General features: G+C 39.5%; 1 protein-coding gene across 16 annotated transcripts in view; it reads right to left on the reverse strand.

The window, feature by feature from the left end:
• The window catches only part of PRR16 (proline rich 16), a 292164-nt gene that overhangs the window by 157913 nt on the left and 106980 nt on the right, over positions 1-27271 (reverse strand). For 2 of the 16 annotated variants that reach the window (XM_073221823.1, XM_073221824.1), the window contains one exon: positions 19943-20040. The exons of the other annotated variants lie outside the window; for them this stretch is intronic. In XM_073221823.1, coding sequence (XP_073077924.1) covers positions 19943-19969 — 27 coding nt within the window. In that variant the 5' untranslated portion in view covers positions 19970-20040. The remainder of the gene's footprint in view (positions 1-19942; positions 20041-27271) is intronic. 16 annotated transcript variants of the gene reach the window in all.

The raw sequence follows: 27271 nt of genomic DNA on the forward strand, positions 1-27271 counted from the left end.
CAGATTTGTGACCATCACCACAATCCAGCTTTGGGGGGTTTCCGTTACCCCAAAATGACCTCTTATGCTCATTTCAGTCAAGTCCCTATTACAACCCCATATTCCAGCCCACCAATAATTAGTTTCCAACTCTACAGATTTGCTTTTTATGAGCACTTCATATAAATAGAATCATACACTTTGTGGTCTTTTACATCTGGCTTCTTTTATTCAGCATAACTTTTTTGAGGTTCCTGACTATTGTAGCATGTATCAATGGCTGGTTTTTATTGCTGAATAATATTCTATTGCATTTCATATTTTTTACTCAATCATAACCTGATGACATTATATTTCCATTTTTTGACTATTATGAATAACGCTGAAATGGATAACATAATCCAGTTTCACAGGAATATACAGGATTATACTAATATCTATATAAATATCTATATATATAGGTGTATCTGTAGCACCTATTCAGCCTTGGGGAAATTTGTACTGAGATATACAAACCATAAATTTAGACTTTTTAGGTGCATTGTTACTGTTCTAAAGTTACCAGGCAGAGAATTTAAAGTGACTAGGAGCACAGATTCTGGAGTCAGGTTCCTTAGGCTTAGAATATTAAAGTTAATATTTCTAATATTAAGTTAGGCAAGTCAGTAGCTTCCCTAGTTTCCTTCACATACAATGGGGAGAGTGACAAGGACACCTTTATGTTTATAGTGAGGGGCAGGCGATGGGGAACACAATACCGTGCTCATGAGATGTTAACTACTCTCATTACAACAAAATCAACATGGAAATGATTTTTAAGAGATTAGTAGTGCTATTAAAACAAGCTGCTTAGAATACTTCTCAGTCTCTTATCTCACTAAAATATGCCACCCTTTCTCTTGTTTAATGCATCACACTATTAAGCACAAACACCACATGTTTTATGGAGGGCAGCAAATTACCTATTTTTTGGTCTGGCCATCACCACACAGTCATTGGCTGGGAAAGATCTCTAGGAACCACTTGCTTCAAGATAGAACACCACTGGACCCAGAGACAAAGTAACGGATTTAGATTTCTACCACTGAACCACCATTCTTCCTGCTATCACATCCTCTTGAATATGACACTAGACAGACACATGGCAGAAGAAAAAGAAAGAACTTCTTCAGCTTTATTTATGTAACAAATATATAGTACATATTATGGGCTATGGACAATTCAATCCTTTAAAATAGTAACTCATTTAATCCTCATAACAACACTATGAAGGAGTAGCTATTTCCAGTTTCAGCTGAGATAACTGAGGCACAAAGAGGTCAACTAATTTGCCCAGCCTCACACAGCGAATAAGTGCAGAGCTGATTTTCAAACCAGGCAACTTGGCTCTAACGTTTAGCTCACACCACAATGTTTGGCTACCTCTTTTACTAAAGAAAGACACATCTGACCGAATTAAGACATATTCCCAGAAAAAGCACAATCAGTTTTGTTCTGCACACAGACCAATTTCCTTTAATCATATTATTTGATTTAAGCCACGAGAAAATTCTTCTTTCAAAGATGAGTGAAACAAGGAAGGAAGGTCTAAGTTATATCCGACTTCCAGTTTCATCTTAAATTCCCTTATCCATTGTAATGGATATTGAAAAGTATATATGTATAATTGTAATATTATATTTTGTAATATTGAATGTAAATGTACATTCAATGTAATATTGAAAATGCCAAGCTTTCCAAGTTCATAGGTGAAATTCTCCATATGCTAGAAGGGATCCCTCTCCTGACTATAAGAACATTGTCCTATCAATCACCTTCCACCATCTGTGAATTGAGAGAGTAGAAGACCCTCTGTGGAAAAACATTCCCAATTTTGAAAAATCTTGCACAATGTATGTCCTTCTTGGAAGATCATGGTGTAGGTTAACATTTTAAACTTTTTAATTACACCACTATTAGTCACATACTTACAAAGATTTAAAGCCTATAGATAAATGGAATGCAGCTCTACATTAATATTTTAAAGGCTCTGAAGAGTCCCGATGTATAGATCCCTGACCAGATTTGTTTAATGCAGCATGTCTCAAAATATTAAAATAATAAAGTCTGCTTTTCCCTTATGTAACCTGTATTTGCCTATATTGGGAAACACTGCTCTAGACATCTAATCACTCCACAAAAAATTAATGCAGTTATTTCTTCTTCTGATAAAGACTCATCTAATAGTCTTTGGGGCCTGTATCATGTGAAGAATGACAGTTAACAATATGTGACAACATGGGCAAATGTAAAAATGGTGACAACACTTGCTATCATTATTAGGGGTTTATCATGCTTCAGACAGTAAGTGTTCTACATGAATTATCTCATTTTATGTTTAAAACCACCCCAAAGGCATGTGTTTATTTATCCAATCTTATTTGAGAAAAGAAGAAATTGAATAATGTGCCCAGGGTGTACACCCAGTAAGAGGTGAATCCAGGCATTCTAAAGCCAGAATTCATATTCTAAATATGACACTGACCTGCCTTCAACCAGGTCCCAGCAATCACATCACTTACACATGCAGAATACCTGCTCATAGGTATAAACTAAGAAGCAGATAATTATTACATGAAACTATCAAGGAAAATCTAGGAATGGTAGGTATTATTTGTTCACCATGATTTGTGTTAATTCTATTCGATAACATTTGCTATTATAAAACCTTTCCACCAGGATTCGTCCTTTCTCTTTACCAGAGTCTGGTGATTAGAACACTTTTTTTTGGTTCTTCCCTATCCTAAAATAACTGCAGTGACAGCACATTTTCAAAGGGTGGGATATTCTGTTAACAGTTGAAAATAATAAAATATATCCACAGTCAAAGCATTATTACCTTTCATTTTTCTATGGAAGGATTATTCATACATAAATCCCTAATTCCAAGATAGAAATGCGTTGTGTTTGTGAGTGAATGGTATGCCTTTTTATTGTTTCCTCCTTACTGCATACTTCTGAAAGTGCTAACATGAAGTTTCTGCAAATCAAATTCTATTTAGACATACAGACTTTTAAAGAGCAAAAAGGAAATCATGCAAAGAGCATTAGATTTAAAGACTACAAAAAGTTGCTAAAGTATGGAATACTAACTTCTAAAATATGCACATTTTTCATGCTTTGTTCTCAGAAGACAATATCAAAGTAATGAGCAAGACATTTCTCCGCTGTCTGTAGCTTCTTTATCTCTTGGTAACCTCTTTAAAGCATCTGGAGATGGAAAAAGGAAGAGCAAATTGATCTGTAGAAAAATCTTTTTTCTTTTTCAGTACATAATCACTGTGCCACTACTTTTCTAGATGTTGAGGATTCAGTAATGAACAGGGCAAATGAGGCCCATGTCCTTAAGGAACTCATGTTCGACAGGGAGGAGACAGTAAACAAATAAAAAAAAACAAAGACATAACAAGGTGTCAGACTGCTAAGTGCCATGAAGAAAACTACAAATAGTATCATAAGGCAGGAATGAGTTTGGGGAGTCCAAGGAACTCAATGAATAACACGTGTGGTAAAGTGCCAGGCAGGCGCATCTGAGACCCGTAGGAGGTGAGTTCTGGGGTCAGATGAGCAGCTTGGTCACAAGGTGGACAGCCAGGGCCAAGGAGTTCTAGTGTCAATGGGGAGCCATAGAGGTTTTCATGTGGGATGACATTGATCCTTTTATATTTCAAAACCCTACCTTTGCTGCCCAGAGGAACGTGGATTATAGGGAGGCAAGGGAGAGAGCAGGGTCTGGTTAGGAATGTGTGTATGGGCAGTCTAATTAAAAGATGAGGCTAGCTAAGACAGGCAGGGAGATGATGATGAAGAGAGTTTCTGGATGTATTTTAGAGTCAGATTTGACAAAACTTTCTATAGGATTGAACATGCGGGGTGAGAAAAGGGGAAGAAACAAGAATTATATCAAGAGTTTGGCCCAGACAAGTGGGTTAAACAATGGAATGACTCACTGATATAGTGGAACTAAATAAGAAACAGAGTTGCGGGTCTGGGTATTGATTCTTAAATTCTGGTTTTGACATGTTTAGTGTGAGACGCCCATTGAATACCAAACAGACATGAGGAGTGGGCTCAGGTGAGAGGACAGGGAGGAGATATGAAATTGGGAGTCATTCACAGGTACTTGGTGTTTTAAGCTATGATGGGCTACATTAGATAGGCACGGGGAGATGGTAAGGGGGAAAGCGAAGACAGAGAGAGAGAGAGAACTAGCACTCAGAGACTGAATATGAATATTTGGGCTCTGAAACTTTTTGAGGTCCAGGAAGCAAGAAGGATTTAACAAAAAACACTAAGAAGTAGTCGCCAGTGAGTAGAGGAGAAATTTTAATTTGCCTGTTTCATGTACAGACACTTGACAGATAACATTCTAATGACAGTAGCCAAAAAGGAGTGCTCTCTGACATTTTTCACCTACAGCATTGCTACCGTAGCAAGTTCACTGCCCTATACCCCGGAAATGCTTGCTTGTTGAGGCTGGATATAAATGATATTCCTAGAATAATTTCTACAGTGTTTTGATTTAACAACAAAGTCAAGCAACCCCATCTCCTAGGCACACATTCCTGCAGGTCATCAGTCACCGCACACATCTGTGGAGAACTGCAGCGTAACCATGAAGCTGATCTTCCTGTTTCCCCGCTGCAACTGTTGGCCTTGCTGTCATGTGCTCTGAATTCTTCACTGTTCCCACATTCAAGGTCATTCTTTGTGACAAATAATTTAAAATGCATTTCCTGTTTTATTATGGAATTGCATATCTTGCAAAAGTTCTGATAGATGTTTATCTCATTCTTCTTGGCATTTCATGAACTAAAAAAGCCGACTTGACAATGACTTGCCATTTCATTATGTATTCCTTCTTTAGAAATTCCAGTGACTACTAAACAATACTTATTTCAGGTTTGGAGCCACATTAATTTTACCTTCTCTCTCCTGTCACTATTTGTCCTTATTTCATAAACTGAGTTTATTACTTTGTAGCCTCTCTCTGATTTACCTCCAACCCACCTGTTTTTATTCTTTTAACTCTTCTGATAGACTCTAAACTTATCAAGGGTAGACCTGTGTCTTATTAATTTCTACATCTATTTTTAGCATGGTCCCCAGTATAAAATACATGATCAGCATGTGTTGAGTGAGTGAATGAATGAAGTCGTCTACTATAATAGTTCAAACTATTCTTTTTAGTTTGACAAAAGTGATAAAGATATTAAAGGATTGCTTTATTCTATTATAAATTAGACACTCAGGAGAAATTTTCCTATTGCTGAATTCATCAGTCCTCCAAATTTTCCTACCTCCCTTTTATTTGGATATATAGTTTTTATTAGTAAGCTAGTATAACAAACCATTTTGAGAGACCACTACCATTCAATTTACTTAGGATTTATTTTTTTCTCTTCAGGACCTTGCAACGTGGTTAAACCCAATAGCAACAGTAGATGTTGGGTTTTCTCTTGCTCAATGCAGCAAACACTCCTTATATTTTCAAATATATAGCCCTATAATCTTTATGGAAAATATTTCAAATCCTATACTACTATATTTAGTAGTCACCTTTATAATTATTTCAACACAGGGAAATCACCATTTTAATCAACTAAACACAGCTGAAACAGTTAGATATTTGACATGAATTTTCTCTAGAAAAATTATAAATGAGTTTGAGAGGTTCTAGTGCTGTCTGGTAAGTACACCAGAAATTTAAAGGGTACAAAGTACTTCACTGGAGAAGAAAGATACTGTCTGGTTGTAGGCTATTGAGACTTGATTCCAGCTGAAAATGCTGAGCCTACAGTGCTCTGCTGTTTTTGTAAAGATGTGTCAAACAGAATACAAAGAAACTATGTCCTATATTCTCTGGCCCACTAGGTCAGCTGAAGGTCTTAGAAACTCAGATTGAATAAGTGACTTCCAATGTATTAACCAGCAAGTTATTAGAGCTAGAATTTAAATTTAAGAAACCTTTATTTCTGGTCTTAAATTATCTTCACTACATAATGTAATCTTGGTTATGTCATGTAGCTTCATGGTGAAATCACATTATTCATAAAAAAAGAATGGAAAATTAAAGAGCAATTCTGTATCTTTCTCCACGGGTCTTACCTATTAATATAAATGCAAACAGATTTTTTAACTTGTTTATCCTGATTTAGTCAACAACTTGCCCTTACTTTTCTCTCAGTATGGTTTTATATTTATGTAATACTCAAAATAACTTCTATTTTATTTACTTCTAAAGTAAAATTTGAATGAGAAGTCTAGCTGAATTTCAAATACCATTCCCTCTTGTTTTTACAGTTATGGCATATTAAAATGAAAACTTAATTCATGGCACAGCTCCTGTTAAAAAAATAGTATGAATGTGAAAAAAAAAATGAGGTTGTTGTTACAGAGGAGGAAGGCAAGGTGGACACCTCTTCCCAAAAACACATGAAAGAAGAAAACACAGTAAATACAACTAAACCTGAAAATGACCTGAAGACTGCAGAACAGACTACCTACAAATGAGGAAGAGAGGACCACAAAGAAAAGGGTAAAGTGGCAGAACCAAGATAGAGCATGATGCTAGTCCTCCCCCAACCCCAGCGCACAGGCGAGAAAAAGAGGAACAGAAAGGGAGGGGGTAGGAGCCCAGGAGTGCTGCACAGCTGGCCCTGAAGATCTGCTCCGGGAGCACGAGCCCACATTACATTGGGGTCTGGTGATTAGCAGGGCTGGACACCAGGGACAGGTGGAACACTCTGGGGGGCCAAGATTGCAGACACTGTGGAGGACAGGCAGGCTCTGCTGGTCCTGAGACCCAAAGCAAGGGCGGCAGCTTGAAAGACTTGCCAGCAAAGATACCTCCCCAGCCCTTCCTCAGCCCAACATTTTGGAACTACTGGGAGCCGCAAACACTTCATCTCCCTTGCTGGCAACACTGCCCCAAGGTTCCTCTCTGTGCATACTGCCAGAAGCCAACCCACTTGGCTCAGTGGCAGCATCAGACTTTGCTGCCAGGCAGGCAGAGGGAGACTCTCCCAGCTTCCTTGGCTCTGTTTCAGCTAAACCAGGGAGACGCCTGCAGGAGCCAGCCCCAAGAGCTCCTTGCTCCCTGTGGGTGTCCAAACTTGGTGCTGTGCATGCAGCCCAGGCATAGCTGCATATCAGCCCACCCATCCCATTATCCCTGCAGCCCCACCACTGCTGCTGGCCAGGCAAAGTGCGGCCCTGCCCATAGTGAGCTCAACAGAGACTCCTGAGTTGATCACAAATGCAGCAACTCAAGCAAACTGCCAGCACAGACATAAAGATGCCCTGCCCACTGCACACCAACAGCTAGGGCCCCAGAAAAATAGAACTAGTCACTAGAGAGTAAAGAATCTTGAGTTTCTGGGCACCAGAGTATTCTTCATAAAGTTATTCCTCTATAGGCCAGGAAGCCTAGGAGAGACATCTAATGCAAAGGAAGAAACCCTGACAAAATGAGGAGGCAGAGGAATATACTCCAAACAAAACTACAGGACAGAACCCAGAAAGAGGGCTAAATGAAACAGAAATCACCAATCTTTTGGTAAAGATTTAAAAACAGAAGTCATAAACATGCTCACAGATTTACAGAAAAGAATTCAAGAGCTCAGGGAGGACATCAACAAAGAGACAGAAGATCTGAAAAAGAACCAGTCAGAGCTGAAGAATACAGTATCTGAAATCCTTACAATGGAGGGATTTAAGAGTATATTAGTGCAGGTAGAGGAGATGGTGAAAGAGATAGAAATTAGAGAACAAGAAAACAAAAATCTGAGGAACAGAGATCAGAACGGATCTCTAGGAATGAAAGAATGAGAAGAGAGCTTGTGACCAATCCAAACATAATAATATTCACATAATAGGGGTACCAGAAAAAGAGAGACAAAGGGATAGAAAATCTCTTTAAGGAAATAATTGTTAAAAACTTTCCCAGTCTGGGGAAGGAAAAGATGTTCAGGTAGTGGAAGAGCAGAGCTCCCCTAACGAAAGGAACCTCAGCAAGACACATTGTAAGTCTAGTGAGAGGAAATCCTGGGGCAAAATACCTCTAAAAACCAAAATCAGTCAAAGGGAGAGATAAAGTTTAAAACCTGTTTATTGTTTACAAACTGCAGTCCAGGGCCATCTCTCTCCTCTGCTCCTGAAGAAGCAAGCAAGCCAGCCCCTCCCTTTAAACTCTCAGGTTCACACACACCCTTGGTTGCCCAGGTAATTACCCATTGACATGGAGATGAACTTCTCTCCACCCCTGAGGATATGCAAATGCACTAAAGCCAGGTGAGTTATTCTGGAAATGTTACAATTTTACCCACAGGCCACCCATCCAGAAATCTTGCCTTACAATCTACTCCATCCCCTTCTTCCACAATGGTCCTTGGATGAGAAAACTGGAGCATTGTGACCAGAATAATAACAATAGAAACAGCAATAAAATTATGACAATCCTCTGGCTGGAGGATTCAGCAACGTTCAAAGTCTTGTGTAGATTAAGTTCATAGCCTGTCCATTCCATAGGCAGGCAGGAGTCAAGGGTTCAGAGCAATCATCATGCGGCAGCTGCAGGCAGGGGGGGCATTAAGGCCACAAGGACTGTAGGAGAAAATAACCTTAAGGGTGATAAGCCACATGTTTTAATGACACCAGCATGAGCAAATCTTGTCCATCAGGTAGGATACATGCAAGAGAGTGCTCTTGTGATAAAACAGTGGCAGGAATGGGATCTCGTCCTGGTCTAGTATACCAGACTTTCATCCCCATCCCTGTGGGAGTTACAGATGGGTCAATATATAGGGCTACATGGGGTACATGTACTGGCCATAAAGATAAAACAAAACTTCCCCGCAAGATGCTCTTACGTCCTGGATGTTTTGGGTACACTACCGTGACCTTTGGGGGACATTTAGCTGTTACTCCTGAATACACACTAGGCCACCTTCCAGGCCTTTCCCCCAAGGTGCCAGAAGGGCCAGCCATCACTGGTCCATGTGTTGAAATGTCCAGGGCCAGCTCCATTCAACAGTGTCTCCAGGGCTTAAGGCAGTATGGAGGGCAGCAGGATGTTGCTCTGCTGGCTATATCCCGGCTTCAATAACTCCTCTTTGGTTTGCACATACAGTTGTATAGGAGAGGCAGCAAGGTGTGTGAGCATATCCACAGGGTTCAAGGCTCCTTTACATGGCCTCTCATTCAAACACCGCAGCACTGTCCATAGGAGAACTGACCAACCCCGTAGACTACTGGTGTCTGACTTCAGGCCAGATTTCAACAAACCATTGTACCTCTCTTTCATGCCTGCCCAGTAGGATTATATGGTACACGAAATTTCCACTTTATTCCTAATTGCTGCACCCATTGTTGTAACCCATGTCCAGTAAAGTGGGTGCCTTGATCGCTTTCAATCACCTGTGGCCAGCCATAGGCTGCAGAGAGACACTCCAGGCCCCTCTTGGTGGTTTGCTGATCTGCACGATGTGCAGGAAAAGCAACCAATAGTCCAGTAGCCATGTCCACACATGTCATGGCATACCAATATCCTTCTGATATGGGCAGAGGCCCAATATAGTCTATCTGCCACCTGACAATGGGTATTGGCCCCCTTACTATTGTCCCATGTTGATGTGGGACTTGGTGTAAGTCCCTCTTAGAGCACACAAGGCACTCCTTCTGGGCTCTGTTGACTTCTTCAAAGGTCAATGGCAAGCCCCACCAATGGGCTACAGCCCACATTGTCTTTTGCCCCATGTGTAACAAACGCTGATCTAACCATTGGGCCACATCAGAGACAGGTTTGTAGCCAGTGCACCTGGGCCAGTGTGTCTGCTTCATCATTCCCTGGGGATGCCAAAGGCAAATGGCCAGTCACATGATATACAGTAGCAGTCTTAGTCTGACCAGAGGCCCATAGGTCTTGCAATAACTCTTGTCCCCAAAGGGGCCAGTGACCAACCATCCAGTTGGCATGATACCATGGTGGTAGCCACAGGGTCAAGCCCCAATGGACGGCCCAGCTGTGCAGACAACTATAGAGGAGGGCTCCTTGGTAATCATACTGCCAGCAACTCAGTCCATTGACTGCTCTTCGCTTCTCCATCCTCCACCCATATTGTCTCAGTCTTAGGATGGAAAGCCACAGCCCTCCACTTTGGGGGCTGCCCATGACTAGAGCACCTTCAGAAATAGGGCTTTTTCCTCCCGCTTTCCACTGGTATGAGTCACTGGCCCCAGTAGCACTGGAGTTCTCCACTTAAGGGGCTAGTAGAGAGGGCACTGCTCTGCTGTAAATATGTGCCCTATTTGGCCAGTGTAGGTGTCTGTGCCACACCAATTTGTGGCCTTTGGGTCCAGTCTTGCACCCACCCCGCAATGGGATAGGTCGTTATTACCTTGGTTGGAGCTGTTCCAGCAATGGGCTCCATAGCCAGCAAGGTGTGGTACACAGCAGCCAGTTGCTTCTCTGTCAAGTTGTACCAGACCTCTGCTCCTTCCCATAGTTGTGAACAGAATCCAATAGGTTAGTGTGTCTGTTCAAGCCACTGCCAAAGACCCCATCCATAACCATCTTTGGTTACATGAACATCTAGCTCACAGGGCCTTGATGAGTCCATTACACTCAAGGTCTGTACAGCCTTGACTGCTTGCTTAGCAGCATTAAAAGCAGCTGCACATGTCTCATCCCAGTCCCACCTGATGCCCTTTCATACCAACCAGTACAAGGGCTTCAGAATTTGTGCCAAGTGAGGGATAAACACTCTCCAGTGACCCAAAAGACCCCAAAACTCCTGTAATACTGCCACAGTGGTCGGGGTTGGGAAAGCCTGGACCTTGTCTATAACTGCTTCAGGAACAACTTTAATCTTACCCAACCAGAAAACTCCTAAGAATTTCACAGACAAACCAGGTCCCTGAACCTTGGTGCTGTTCACAGCCCATTTTTTTTCCTGTAGATGTTGCAACAGTCTAGGACTCGCCCCTTCTAAATCTGAAAGAGAATGAGATGTGAGCATAATGTCATCAATGTAGTGATACAACCACACTGTTTGTAGTTTCCTCCATGTGGCCAAGTCCTGGGCTACAAGTCCATGACAGACGGTGGGACTGTGGAGATACCCCTGTGGAAGGACAGTGAATGTCCACTGCTGGCCTTCCCACATGAAGGCAGACTGTCCCTGGCTTTCCTGTGCTAAGTCAATAGAGAAGAAAGCATCAGCAAGGTCTACTACATAATGATACATTCCCAATTCATGGCTGAGGGTGTCCAGAATGTCTGCTATAGAGGGGACAGCAGCATGCAAAGGGGGTGTGACTTTATGCAATTCCCTGTAGTCTATAGTCACATGCCAGGAGTCATTTGGCTTTCTCACTGGCCACACTGGGGAATTAAAAGGACTATGAGTGGGCTTTATGATGCCCACCCTCTCAACTCCTATAGAGTTTCTCCAATTTCCTTGTGCACCCCCCCCCCAGGCAATTTATACTGCCTAATATTTGTCACCTGCCGAGGTACAGGCAGAGCTACAAGTCGGTGCTTAGCATGTCCCCTCAGAACTGCCCCACAGTGCCACATGTACCCTCAGTCTGAACTCACCTGCAGTGGTCTGTAACCACAGGCCCTGCAGGATATCTACCCCCAAGATATATTCAGGGATGGGAGAAATGTACATGGTATACTCCTTTGGGGGTAAACCCCCTATCCCCAATGAGATTTGGGCTTTCTTCACTCTAATTGCCTTACCCCCATCGCCATCTATCACAGCAAGGGTCCCAGGAAAATGCTCAGGGTTGCCATGAATCAAAGAACACTCAGCTCCTGTGTCCACCAGCACCAGGACACCTTGTACATTCACAGGGGACCAATGAATTGCTAATTCTATATGTGGCCTCTGGTCCCCACCATTTCCCCCAGGTGGGGACTTTGACCCCCACCAGTTGAACCGTGATGCCCAATCATCCTCCTGTGGGGGTGAGGGCTTAGGCGAATTCTGAGTACTGTCTCCCATGAATTTTTGCAGGGACACAGGCCTGGCATGAGGCCTTGACTCTGGTTTTCATGTCCTGGACTTAGTGGCTGGAACTGCTGCTCTGGCTTTAATTGGTGCCACAGTTCTAACAATATTCTATTGGGCTGTCCATCAAGTTTTTCTTTCACTACTCCAGCCTTATCAAATTAACCCACATCTAGGTCCTCAAGACATTCACGGGGCCCTTTGCACGTCTCCTTTCAGTTGTGGCCCATTCTTCCCTCTGTGCCCTTATTGTTTCAACCTCCCCCAGATCTGCTAAAGTATGAGTAGCCTCACTTATGGGTTGCCCTAGGTGGGGGGGGCAAGAGTATTCACTAGGGTCCCAAAGAGAGATGTGGTAGCTGAATGCAGCACCAGGTTTCTCATTCCTATAGTGAACACCTCCTTATCCGGGCCCTGGGAGTCCATGTTATAGATGATATTTTTTATATCCAATTCCTGCAGTACCTGTTAGAGCTCTGCATACATTTTCCAACTACTGGGAAAATATGGTAAATCACCCTGATTAGGCCAAACTATCCTGATGGCAGCTGTCAGCCATTCCAGGAGTGTCTGATTCCCTGAGACGTGACAGACATTTTGCAACCACTGCAGGAGGGAAGGGTGAGTCGTCAGGAGAGCCATTCTACTCATCTCAGTACCCGACACAACAATGTTTTCCACCCCCATATCCCAGATATATAAAAGCCATGTAGGCAGCGATTCTGATGGCCTCTGCCTATACCAGATGCTCATGTCCACCAGCTCATCCTGGGTATAGGGGCGGAGCATGGAGTGCTCCACAACTTGGTGAGAGGACTGCTCCTCCCCCTGAGGAGCCTGCAGTTGTTTCATTTTTATTTTCTTAATTACAGCTGGGTGGGCCTTTAAAACAGGAGAAGATAGTGCCTCTGGTGGTGGCCTGGGTAGCAGATCTGCCAATGGCCCCGCCTCCTCTTCTTCCTCCGGCTTCTCTACCAAGGGTTCCTCCCCCACCATTTCTGGAGCTGAAGGCACTACTCTTTTCTGCCCCTCCCCCATGGCATCCTGCAACACAGCTTTTCCTGCCATCTCCCCACTCGCCACTGCTAAGGAATCTTCTAGGAGTGTGACCTGCCTTTTCCATAACTGTCTCTCTTCTTTAAGAGCATCCCATAGGTTATCACCCGGCTCCTTCAAGTGATGTGGAAGTGTGTCCGTCTCCCACCTAAGTCCCTCGATAATCCTCTCCTTCTCCTGTATAACATTTTCCACTATCTTGATGAAAAGAGACCCTGCAATGCCAGTCACTACATGGCCCTCTAGGGTCTCCAAGCAGTCTTCCAACTCACAGAGGGCTAATTATCCAGCTTCCGGTGTTTCCACCCTTCTCCAGTTCTGGGGAAGGCCCCACTCCTCTAAGAGGTACTTTACCCTAGACCAACTCCCCACTAATGGTTCTCAATTTGGTATCCCCACAGCTGGGGGGATAATTACAGGTGAAGTGGCACCCTCTGTCACTGCATCCACTGAAGTCTCCCCACCATCCACAGGAGCAGCCCTCCCAAAGGTCACACCCATTCTGACAGATTTCGTGTTCAGAGGCACCCTGCTGACTATGCCAGATGTAAGTGAATGAAGAGGAAATCCCGGGGCAAAATACGTCTGAAAACCGAAATCAGTCAAAGGGAGAAATAAGGTTTAAAACCCATTTATTGCTTACAAACTGCAGTCTCAGGCCATCTCTCTTCTCTGTTCTTGAAGAAGCCAGCAAGCCAGCCCCTCCCTTTAAACTCTGGGGTTCAGACACACCCCTGGTTCCCTAGGTAATTACCCATTGATATGGAGATGAACTTCTCTCCAACCCTGAGGATATGCAAATGCACTAAAGCCAGGTGAGATAGTCTGGAAATGTTACAATTTTACCCACAAATACCTAGACAATATAATAATCAAAGTGGGACACATCAAAGAGAAGGGAAGAGTGTTGAAAGCAGCCAGAGAGAAAAAAAGGATTACTTCTAAACGAAATCCCATCAGGCAATCAGCCAACTTCTCAACAGAAACTCTAGAGGCCAGAAGGGAGTGGCATGATATATTTAATGTACTGAAACAGAAGGATCTCCAACCAAGAATTGTCTACCTGACAACATTATCATTTAAATTTGAAACACATATTAAACAATTTCCAGAAAAACAAAAGTTGAAGGAGCTCACCACCGCAAAGCCAGGCTTACAGAATATGTTAAAAGGACTGCTGTAGATGGAAATAACCCTAAGGCTAAAAAATTTTTCAACAATGAAAATAAACCCACAGTAAAGGTAGTAGACCAGCTAATTACCAAGCAAGTATGAAATTAAACAAAGCAAAAGAAGCAAGGTCATGTATACACAAAATAAGTCAATGGATACACAAAAAGTGCAGATGATGCCATCTAATATGAAAAATGTGAAGGAGGAAGAAGAAGGAAAAAAAGTACCTTTAGAGTGTGTTTGAAATAGACTAATCAGCAATTTCAGTTAGTCTATTATATAGTAATGAAGCTATCCTTGAACCTTTGGTAACCACAAAAGTAAAACCTACAATAAATATACACACAAATAAATAAGTAATAAATAAATAAATAAGAGAAACCAACTATATAACACTAAAGAAAACCATCAAGAATAAGAGAAGAGTATCAGAGAGAAAGGAAGAAACAGAGGAGCTATAAACAACAGCCAGAAAACAATTAATAAAATGGCAATAAGTACATATCTATCAATAATCACCTTAAATATAAATAGACTGAATGCATCAATCAAAAGACACGGAGTGGCAGAATGGATAAGGAGACAAGACCCATCTATATGCTGCCTACAGGAGACTCATTTCAGACCCAAAGATATACACAGACTAAAAATGAAGGGATGAAAAAAGATATTCCATGCAAATAATAGGAAGAAAAAAAGCAGGATTAGCAGTACTTAGACAAAATTGATTTCAAACCCAAGAAAGAAAGAGAAAAAGAGGGACATTATATAATTGGTGAAGGGATCAGTCCAACAAGAGAATATATCCATTATAAATATCCATGTACCCAACATAGGAGCACCTAAATATGTAAAACAAAACTAAGAGAATTAAAGGGGGGAAATAGACTGCAACGAATGCATTTTAGGAGAGTTTAACACACCACTCACATCAACTGGACAGAAAATAAATATGGAAAGAGAGGCATTAAACAACACATTAGATCAAATGGATTTAATAGATATATTAGTGAACACTCTACTCAAAAGCAGCAGGATACACATTTTTCACAAGTGTTCACGGAACATTCTCCAAAATAGATCACATATGAGGACACAAGAAGAGCCTCAAAAAATTCAAAAGGATTGAAATTGTATCAAACAGCTTCTCAGACAACAATAGTATGAAACTATAAATAAATTACACAAAGAAAACAAAAAAGCTTAATAACATATGGAGGCTAAATGACACACTTTTAAATAATCAATGGACAATGAACAAATTAAAACAGAAATCAAGCACTATGTGGAAACAAATGAAAACAAAAACACAACAGCCCCCAAATCTGTGGGAGTTCTAACAGGAAGGTACATAGAAATACAGGCTTACATAAAAAACAAGAACAATCCCAAATAAACAGTCTAAATCTACAATTACAGAAACTAGAATAATAAGAACAACTAAAATGCAAAGTTAGTAGAAGGAGCGACACAAAAAAGATCAGAGCAGAAATAATTAGAGAAGAATAAAATAATAGAAAAAAAAATTAATGAAACCAGGATCTGGTTCTTTGAGAAAATAAGCAAAATAGATAAACCTCTAGCCAGACTAATGAAGAAAAAAGAGACTGTACACACATAAACAGAATCAGAAACAAACAAGGGATAATCACAATGGCTACCACAGAAATAAAAAGAATTATTAGAGGATATTATGAAAAATTATATACCAATAATCGGACAACCAAAAGAAAAGGACAACTTCTTAGAAAAACACAACCTTCCAAGACTTATCCAGGAAAAAACAAATAATCTGAACAGACCAGTTACCATCAATTGAACAGAATTGGTAATCAAAAAACTTCCAAAAAACTTGAGCTCATGTCTAGATGGATTCACAGCTGAATTCTACCAAACAATTAAAGAAGAGATAATGCTCATTTTCTTAAATTATTCAAAAAACTAGAAGAGGGGGGAATACTTCCAAACTCATTCTATTGGGCCAGCATCACTCTAATACCAAAACCACACAGACACCACAAAGAGAGAAAATCACAGACTAATATTCCCAATGTTCATACGTGTAAAATTCCTCAACAAAATATTAGCAAACTGAATCCAAAAATACATCAAAAAGATCATTCATCATGACCAAGTAGGATTTATTCCAGACATGCAAGGATGGTACAATATTTGTAAATCAATCAATATCATCTACCACATTAACAAAAAGGAGGACAAAAACCATGTGATCATCTCAACAGATGCTGGAAAAGCATTTGACAAAATTCAACATCCACTCATGATAAAAACTGTCAACAAAATGGGTATAGAGGTTACATACCTCAAAATAATAAAGGCCACATATGAGAAACACATAGCCAACATCGTACGGAACAGCAAAAAGCTGAAAGCTTTTCCTCTCAGATCAGGAACAAGATAAGAATGCCCACTCTCACCACTTTTATTCACCACAGTACTGGAGGTCCTCACCTCAGCAATCAGACAACACAAAAAGATAAAAGGCATCCAGATTGGTAAAGAAGTTAAACTATCACTGTTTGCAGATGACATGATATTATACATAGAAAGCCCTAAAAAATCCACCAAAAACTACAAGAACTAATAACTGAATTCAGCAAAGTTGCAGGATATAAAATTAATACACAGAAATATGTTGGATTCCTATATACTAACAATAAATTAGCAGAAAAGGAAATCGGGAAACAACTCCATTTACAATTGCATCAGAAAGAATAAAATACCTAGGAATAAACCTAACCAAGGAAGTGAAAGACCTATACTCTGAAAACTACAAGACACTCATGAGAGAAATTAAAGAAGATATCTATAAATGGAAACACATCCCATGCTCATGGATAGGAAGAATTAATATTGTCAAAATGGCCATCCTGCCTAAAGCAACAGGTTCAGTGCAATCCTATCAAAACATTAACAGCATTCTTCAACAAACTAGAATAGTTTTAAAATTCATATAGAATCACAAAAGGCCCTGATTAGCCAAAGTAACTGTGAGAAAGAAGAACAAAGCTGGGAGGATTATGCTCCCTGACTTCTACTACAAAGCTACAGTAATCAAAACAATTTGGTACTTGCACAGGAGCAGACCCGTAGATCAATGGAACAGAATAGAGAGCCCAGATATAAACCCATGCATATATGGTCAATTAATGTATGATAAAGGAGCCATGGAGATACAATGGGGAAATGACAGCCTCTTCAACAGCTGATGTTGGCAAAACTGGACAGCTACATGTAAGAGAATGAAAGTGGATTATTGTCTAACTCCATACACAAAAGTAAACTTGAAATGGATCAAAGACCTGAATGCAACTCATGAAACCATAAAACTCACAGAAGAAAACATAGCAAAAATCTCTTGATTATAAGCATGAGCAACTTTTTTCCTGGATACATCCCCTCTGAGAAGGTAAACAAATAAAAATGAACAAGTAGGACTGCATCAAACTGAAAAGCCTCTGTACAGCAAAGGACACCATCAATAGAACAAAAAGGCACCCTACAGTATGGGAGAATGAATTTATAAACAACTCATCTGATAAGGGGTTAACATCCAAAATAAATAAAGAACTCATATACCTCAACACTGAAAAACAAATAACCCAATTAAAAAATGAGCAGAGGATGTGAACAGACACTTCTCCAAAGAAGAAACACAAATGGCCAACAGGCACATGAAAAGATGTTCCACATCACAAATCATCAGGGAAATACAAATCAAAATCACAATGAGATATCACCTTACACCAGTTAGAATGGCCACTATCCAAAAGACAAGAAATAACAAATGCTAATGTGGATGCAGAGAAATAGGAATAATCTTCTTACACTGTTGGTGGGGCTACAAATTGGTACAACCACTGTGGAGAACAGTATGGAGGTTCCTCAAAAACTAAAAATAGAAATATCATTTGACCCAGTATCCATTCCTAGGAATTTACCTGAAGAAAACAAAATTCCTGATTCAAAAAGACATATGCACCCTTATGTTTACTGTTGCACTATTTATAATAGCCAAGATATGGAAGCAACCTAAGTGTCCATCAACAGATGAATGGATAAAGAAGATGTAATACATATACACAATGGAATATTATTCAGCCATAATGGGAAAAGAAATCCTACCATTTGTAACAACATGGGTGGCTCTAGAGGGTATAATGCTCAGTGAAATAAGCTAGGCTGAGAAAGATAAATAACGTATGATTTCACTTATTTGTGGAATATAAAAACAAAGCAAAACAGAAGGAACAAAACAGCAGTAGACTCGTAGACACTGAGAAGTGACTACTGGTTACCAAGGGGAGGGGGCGAGGTGGGTGCATTGGGGATAAAGGGGCACAATAATTTGCAATCATAATATAAGTTGATCGTGGGGACTGCTAAACCACTGTGATATACATTTGAAACAAACAAAAGATTGTAAATTAACAATACTTAAAAAAACCAGTATAATTGCTACTTTCCCAGAACTGATCATAGTTCACTAATTACATTTTTGAATTCACTGCACATTAATATGGAAAGTTCATTTAATAGTCTCTCAATTACATAATCAATACTACTCAGAGGAATTCATTTCAAATGGAACTCCCACATGCATGACAAAAGAATGTAACTTATTAAAGAAAAATAGGGATTATAAACACATCAATGATCCTCAGTATTTGAAATTATCCAGGCATCTTTTATTTTTAGTTTTAGATACAATAAGTACATTACTCAAACTCACTAATTACCCGATCATGGCATTTTTCATATTTTATCTAGATGTTGGAAAATTTAGTATCCATATTTAACATAAACAGTAAGTGAACTCCCATATGGATAGGAACATTGAAATTAAGTTCCTATTCCAGAAACATGAGCAATAAATCCATATTCTTTCATATACAGAAAAATACCAAGGCCAGTGAAACCTTTACTGGCAGCCTGTGACAGTGGAAAAATAGAAAATTGCAAAAAAAGAACATTGTTGACCCTGGCTGAACATGTTTTGACTTCATTAGGAATTCACAGCTTGTAAAGGTAATGATCCTTCTTATGGTCACATATAGTGTAGCAAATTCAGACTATCTCTGAATTATGAACGATATGCACCACAATCAACATTTAAGAAAAAAATGAGCATTATTCAATATCTGGTTCTAAATAATCACATCTTTGATGTCATTTTTGTTGTTTTTTAATGGCCAAATTTTTCCTATAGCCAATATATAAACCAAGAGAAATGACTGAAATGTAAACTAGTTTTGTTCATAGAAAGCATGGATATTCTCACATGAACTCATTACTCCTGGCAAGTTGGAATTTAGGTCTTGCAATTTAAAAAACACCATAAATGTTTCTTAAGATAGTTTTGGAGCCCTACAAACAAAGAAACATTGTTGAGTTTCATATTATTTTACCTATTTTCCTCTATGGAATTTGAACAGAAAATATGACAACTTATATGTTGATAACTAGTGTTGTGATGTTTAACCATCTTATTTATGGTCATTAGTTAATAATTTCAATATTCAAAGTGATCTAATAGTTAATCACAACTTTTGCATATATTTTAAATAACAAATGATATAGTGAATTTGCATGTTTCTTAGAAATGCTGGTATAGGATACCCGAATTCCTGCAAACATCATGTCAAGGTGGGGCTGACCTTTTCGGGCAATTCCCAGTGTCCCATGGTCACTCTCTGCCTGTGGCACTGATTCCCTGTTTCACCATGTGAGGAGGTGGGAGTAGGTTATGGAGCTTCTGTTAAAAAAAATTAGAGAACTTTTAAAAATAGTGTATCTAGTTTAGATTCTCCAAACACACTGAACTGAACAGGCACAGGAGATGATGAATGGGCGGGGGCATTAGTCAGGATGAAGAAGCAGGCTGTACTGAGGCAGACGTACACGTGGACAGAAGAGTGGAGGAGTTAACACAGGAGGTGTGTGGATGGAGGAAATGCCCGGGAAAGACTATGTAATGTGAGTGAAATGGTCCCCACCGCAGTATAGATCAATGACTCGGGTCTTTAAGAACATTCACTGAGAGCCAATTCTTTCCGAGAACAGAATGCCATTGCAAGTCATTGAAAACTCCCCTGAGATTAACACTTACTCATTTAATCAATACTGTTTTAGTACTGCTGCCCAATGCATCATTAACACAGACAAATGAGGGCCAGCTCTAGGAAGAGTAACCAGAAAAAGAAGGAACAGTCAACCAGGTCACAGAAACCGATACAAATATCCCCAAGGGTGTGGTGGTGTAGAGTAGCCTCTGGAAATGAAAGCCATCCTCGAATATTTGACAGCACTTTGTCTCAGGAAACTTGGGGGTTGCCATGTGAGGTGTCAATGGGCTGAACCAACCTCAGAGAAACACACCCAGGTGTGCTAACCAAAGACTACAGTAGATCTGAGTGATGGGGGGGTGGGGTCAGAGCAGAGGCTAAGTGACCTCTTGGCAGTGATATTGCAAGGACTCTACATACCAGAGGGCAGTGAGTATACCACAGGGCAGAGCCCAGGGCCAGGAGGTCTAGGTATAGAGTCCGTGGTCCATAGGGTCGCATCTAAACCAGAGATGCTCCACCGCTGGTCTCCAAGTGTATGGCCCCTCAATTCCTGCCTCAACATGTCCTTTAAACACTGCAGTTGCTGTACCTGGGACTTGTTCAAACTAGGTGTAAATAGAAGGACAGGAGCTGAAGTCATTCAGCTTACAAAATCGCTCATATACTAACTACTATTCATTCACTCATTCTTTCACTAACTACTTATAGAACATTATGCTTTGCCAGTACTAGGAATACCGAGATGACGGAGAAAGACACCAGCAAGGATCTCAAAAGAACCAGCCTGGGACAGGAGTTAAGAAGTCACAATTTTCTCAGCTACCTGTGTTTTCCCATGTTGTTACTGATTTTCTTTATCAACAAAAGCCTTGACTATTTAGTAGAGGAATAGCAAATCATACATTTGAACAAAGTTCATGACATTTAGCTCATCATTCATCCATTCATGATAAATACTCATTCGTGGAATATTCACTGAGCACTGGCTATGTGCCAGAAGCCCTTTTATCATTGGGAATAAAACAACCTAATCCCTTCCTATACTTTTATTTATACATGTGGATTACAGGAAACATTTCTGTTAATAATAAATTATAAAATTTGAATGCAAAACACTAATTTAAAAAATTATCTCATGAATAGTATTACACAGGCATTATTTAATTGTTACTCAGTATTAAACCATTTTGTGGTTCAGACATTTGACAAAGTCAAAAATAAGGAGAGTAGTTGGATTTTCCAACTGCATTTCACATTAAATCTACCCTGACTACTCCTGACAATACTGACAAAATTCAGAGATTCATAAAGTTATAGTGCTGGTGTGGAAAAGCAAAGAGATGGTAAAAATTAGGTTCTCTGTAGTAACACTTCTGATGGCATTTATGTACCTCTGTTTTCCCTTCCTCCAAAAAAAACGTCATTTAAAAAAGTCATAAGGAAGGGAATATAGATTTTTCTGTAGAATGGCACTGTTTTGAGTCTTCATACCACAGCACTGCACATCGGTGGTATTAGCAGGGCATCCACAGTCAGGCTCGCTAGCTATGTGGCCCCAGGCAAAGTACTTACTTCTCTTTTGCCACTTTTCTCATCTCTGAAATTGGGGTAAGAGAAGTACTAGCTTCAAAGGGTTAATGTGAGAATTAAACGATCCCATATCTGGAAAGGATTTAAGACCTTTCAAAGCACAGTCAGTATTTGCCATCGTTTGTGCTAAACTGAAACAGCACTGCAGTAACAACGCATGTCAGGATCTTTGCTGATGGAAGTTCTTAGAGCACTTTAAATGAACACTACTTAATTAAACACTTAAGTCTTGTCACTAATCTCTGCATCAAATATCCTCTGGGCACTACAGCAGTGGACCAAGTGGCAATGCTCAGTGCCCATATGTTCCTCCTCACAGCAAATGGCAAGTGCCAAATTCTAATGGGTCTGCCCCGGCTTCGGGATGGCCACTCCCTTTTCCATCTTTTCCCTTTGACAGTATAGATTTTGTTCTGCTGCTTGGCAGAAATTGTCTGGTTCTGCACAGTGGGAAAAACTGTTACCAAACCATTCCAGCCACAACTTGCGATCTTAGTCAGCAACAGAACTTTTATTTCAAATACAACTGAAAAATCCCTTCCTTCATTCCCTCATGTATTTCAGACACAGTGGCAGACTAGGCTAAAATCAAATGGAAAAGGCTGGAAAATTGTCTGGTAAATGTTTGCAGTACATCATTAAACTGCATTTCAATTATCCAGAGTATTATGACCCACTGTAGAAGGAAAATATCTAAACTTGATGTCTGGAATCAGCTACTGGGAAATAACAGAAGAGATTCTGAATCTGTTAGAGGGTAGAACACAAAACCTGAATCCTGGACAAATGTACATTTACATTCTTGGCCTCGGCAGAATTCATCAACATCCACAATCTGTTTTGATAACTCCACCCTGAGTATTTGTTTATACTTCCAACAACAGATGCAAAAAAGCTCACAGGATAAGAACTGAATGTTGAATGGGTATTTCAGGGATCATGATAGGTTTTACACTGAGCTTGCCACATTATCTTGTCTCCCTATGATCAATTACATACATTTGTAAAATGTGTCAGATGCACAGGGTCACAGTCTGGTTACAGGAGAAAAAGATGTTTCTGTATGAAGCCATCAGATTTATCCAGGAATCAAGTATTCAACCATACCCACAAGCTACAAATATCCATCAGCTGCGTCTGTGTATGTGAGTGCTTTGATAAGGAAAGCTCCATTCAAATTCTAATCAGTATCCCACTGGCTGCACTAAAAGTTCCTAAATGGAAGTGATAACCTCTTACTCACCTTTATAACACCAGCATCTGAGAATCAAAGGAGATCTGTTTACTGGCTAAACACATTTAATTAGAGCTCTCTCAGTCCAGATTTCTTAAAAGAAGCATGTGTCTGGACACAAAGAATTAAAAGACAGGCTTCACTCTCCTTTTTATGGGCCATCACTTAAAGGCTATATTACTGCATTAAGGAAAAAAGTATTAAGTATCAGCATATCATGATGGTGCTGAAATAGCATAAAGAATCCCAGAAATGACTAACATAAAGACACAATTTAAAAACCGAATTTAATTAGATAATTTGGGGTAAAACTGCAATATTTCCAGAATCTCTAGCCTGGCCTTAGCACATCTCCATATCAATAGGTGAGTACAAAGGTGTGGTGCGGGGAGCGGGGCGAGGGTACATCTGGACCGGAGAGGTTTTGTGGGGTCCCTTTTTGCAGCCGGGTCATGAGAGACATGGGCGAACAGAAGTGGAGGACTGCTTGTAAGCAATAAATGGATTTCTCCCACTTTATTTCCCCTTTAACTGATTTCAGTTTCAAAGGTAATTTGCCCCGGGCTGGGAACTTATCCACCCTCCCCAGCCCCAGGAGTTACAATAATAGATGATACATGGGAAACAATTCTACGAATTAATAATTTGTCCCAAATGGAAGGAAAAATTGATGGTTTAAATAGCTTTCATATAAATTATTTGGGAACATCTTTGGGGGTTCAAAGTCATGAATTTTCGTAATATGCTTACAGAATTGTTGAAAAAAATCACAAAGAATGACCTTCAATAGAACATTTTAAGATTTAAGATTTACATTTCAAGATTTAAGGGAAAGAAGAAAATAGAAAAGAGGGAAATTTACAAATTTTCAACTTTAAACTAATTTCAAATTAAATGCTACCAAAAAGACAATGATATAATTTGACTAACAATCTAACGTATCTCATTAATAAAATACCAATATTAGCTTGAATACTACATTCTATGATTGTTCAGAAACTGACAATTAAACAACAAAAGGTGATCCTTGTTTTAAAATTCATGCTTAATTCCTAGGTCTCCTCCACTGTGTTTACACTTCAGCAAAATACACTATACTTATGCCCCATACATAAATTCACGGGTACCCAACAGCATTCAATGCCCTTCCATTGCTGCTGAACTGCTAACTGGATGCTCTGCCCATAATCTTCACAAAGTGTACACAATGCTCATATGTCTTATTCCAACAAGAATTTCCATTTTAGAAAGCAGTGCAGTTAGAGTGACCTTACAACTAATTCATCACTTCAGTAAAATGAAACTGTGAGTTTTCAGGATCAAAACATGCTCATGTGACCTAAGTGCTCAATTTCAAAAAACACATGAAGTAACACTCATGCCAAAAAAGACTTTAAGGTTTTGTGCAAGTAATATTATATACATGCTTCACTGAACAATGCAATAAAAGAATTGCATTTACCAGCACTTTTGTACAGAAAATAACATATTTTGAAAAGAACCAGATCAAATAATATTCATGCAGTGAAACTTTTTTAAGCTTTAAAGTATATTTAAACTGAGTACTATCTCAAAAGTGAAAACTCATGTTGCCACATTAGACATTTAGGGTTTAAATTAAAGGGAGAGGGCAGCTTTGAAATAGAATATTACAAGGCAATTGAATTTTGCACAATTTACTTTTTTGTGCAAGAGAATTTTGTTGTTCAGTGGGCACTTGCAATGGGTGGACAGTGATGGAAATCTATACATTAAGTGGTAAGGAACTGCTCTCTACCTGCCTTGGCAGCAGAGATGTGCAAGGTGTTAAAACAGGCCTGTGATGCATGCCATGCACATCTGGGATTAGACTGCAGCAGAACTACCTGAAGCTAAATGTCCTTATTTATGGAATTTGGGCAAAGCAGAGGATAGGCCTCAATACCAAAGAGACTAGCTCTTCAGGGGAGCCTGAAAATTTAGAAAGCTAAGTGCAATGCAAAAATGTAATTCTGGGACTGCAGTAACAGAAGTGAAACTGTGGCAGCTTCTTCAGTATAAATTACTATTCTAGGAACAGCCCAGAGAAATGGGAAAGAAGATGGAGTGAAGATTTCCAGATAATAAAAATGACAACTTTTTACTAATTCTGTTTTTAATCACATGAGTGATGTAGTATAAGCACATGCATTACTCACCCATACCTAATTCTCAATAAAACTTAAAAGAAATTTTTGAGTAATTCAGATTTCACCTAGAGAAAAAAGGGAATAAGTTGATAAGATGTACATTGTTTTGAGCCTACTTTCATGCCTGTATTATTATTTTAATCTGGACACTTTCCATTTTCTAAAAGCCCAAATAAATAGCTCTTCATCCTGAGATTATCATCTGTTTCCACAACAATATGGCAAAGATGCCCAAATAATCTGAAAAGAGAAGCCAAGTGATATAACTCAATGAAGAATATCCTTCTTAAAGAAGAAAGAAAATATTTTTAAAAGATATGACCTTCCTAGGATAAAGATTCAGCTATCTTTTGAATATGAGTATCAAGGATTAATTTTCTTTACAGAATACAGAAACCAGCAGGAAAGAGCCTCTTTTTGATACCTTTTGATTCAAGAAGAAGTATAATGGTATGAAGATCTCAGTTTACATTCCCCAAACCCACTGGAAATAGGTTCATCTCTATCTATTTTCTATGGGCCAAATATACAACAAAATCTTGGATCAGGATATGAATTTAAAAAGAGATGGAATACCATCTAGAAGTTTAGGAAGGCTAAATAATTATCAGTATATACATTTTAAAGAAATGCAGTTTTATAATTGAAAAATGGGTTACTAAAACCTGGACTAAGAAATATTCCTATAATTAAAAGATTAAAATGGTTTATTCAGAATATTAAATCATTAATTAGTACTCTAGTCATTTTTTTCTAACTACTAGCCATTGTTTCCAGTTTACAAAATGTGGATTATTGAGCAGTAAGTAAACCTTAATTTTCATAACATGTCTACATTTTTGTTTTTATTTTATTTTTGCATTAGTTGAGTAGCTTTGCATTAACTATTCTTCACTTCTACCCCCTATTTTGAATACTAATGTAGTTATTATAAATTCTGAATATCATTAGGAATGTTTCAACATTTCTACATAGGAAGGGCTCAGAGGCAGCAATCTAGTTGAAATGCTGAGCCAGGTACCTAAAACCTGTTTTCATAGTAGAAACAATATTTTTACTTAAAGCATAGGTTCACATGGAGCGGGTGAGGGTAAGGTAACAATGGACATTATGCAGGGAAGGTTAAATCTTACTCCATTCTTGTACTGCCAAAAGGCTCTGGTCTTTACTTTTCATCAGTTTAGATTCAAATTGAAAACAACTGAACATACTTCCAGGAAATATAAGGGAAGGACTTCAAGCAAAATATGCCCTCCTTTTCCTGGGAGATGAAGATGTTAAAGCCTATGGACATGCACCCCAGTGATTACCACTGCTTGCACGTTTCCACTACCTACAACAAGGCCGAGATCTGCTACCCACTTGAAGGATGAGTTGAAGGAAAAGAATGAGTGATTCAAAGACATTAAAAAGTAGTAGGTCTCTAAATGTAAGGGTTGCTGTTGTTGATTTATGGCTTTATTTATACAGAGAGTGGGGTCAGAGAAGGGTGATAATGGCTCAGGATGTATCAAATTTAAAAGATGCTCCTTGTTTTCTCTAAAGTGAATTTCCCAGAGTTAAATATATATATATATATATGTATATGTGTATGTGTGTGTGTGTGTGTGTGTGTGTGTGTGTGTGTGTGTGTGTGTGTGTGTGTAAATGGGCAATGAGCTCCAGAGAAACAAGACAACTGGAAGGAAACAAAACAATCACCTCAACCTAAATCCCTACTGGTATGATTTAAAAGGAGCTAGTGAGAATCTTCCCTAATATGCCTTGAGAGGTGGGGAAACACAGGTAAGGAATTGCTATCATTGTGACACAGAGGGTAAAAGGAACTTTGAAACCAAGTGTGGGGAGAATGGAACTTTCTGATCAAGATTCCTGCCTGCCCTTAGTAATGCCTGTTATGTATGTTATAAGAGTCTGTTTGCACAT

Source organism: Manis javanica, chromosome 14 (genome assembly GCF_040802235.1).
Source record: "Manis javanica isolate MJ-LG chromosome 14, MJ_LKY, whole genome shotgun sequence".
NCBI classification, from domain to species: domain Eukaryota; kingdom Metazoa; phylum Chordata; class Mammalia; order Pholidota; family Manidae; genus Manis; species Manis javanica.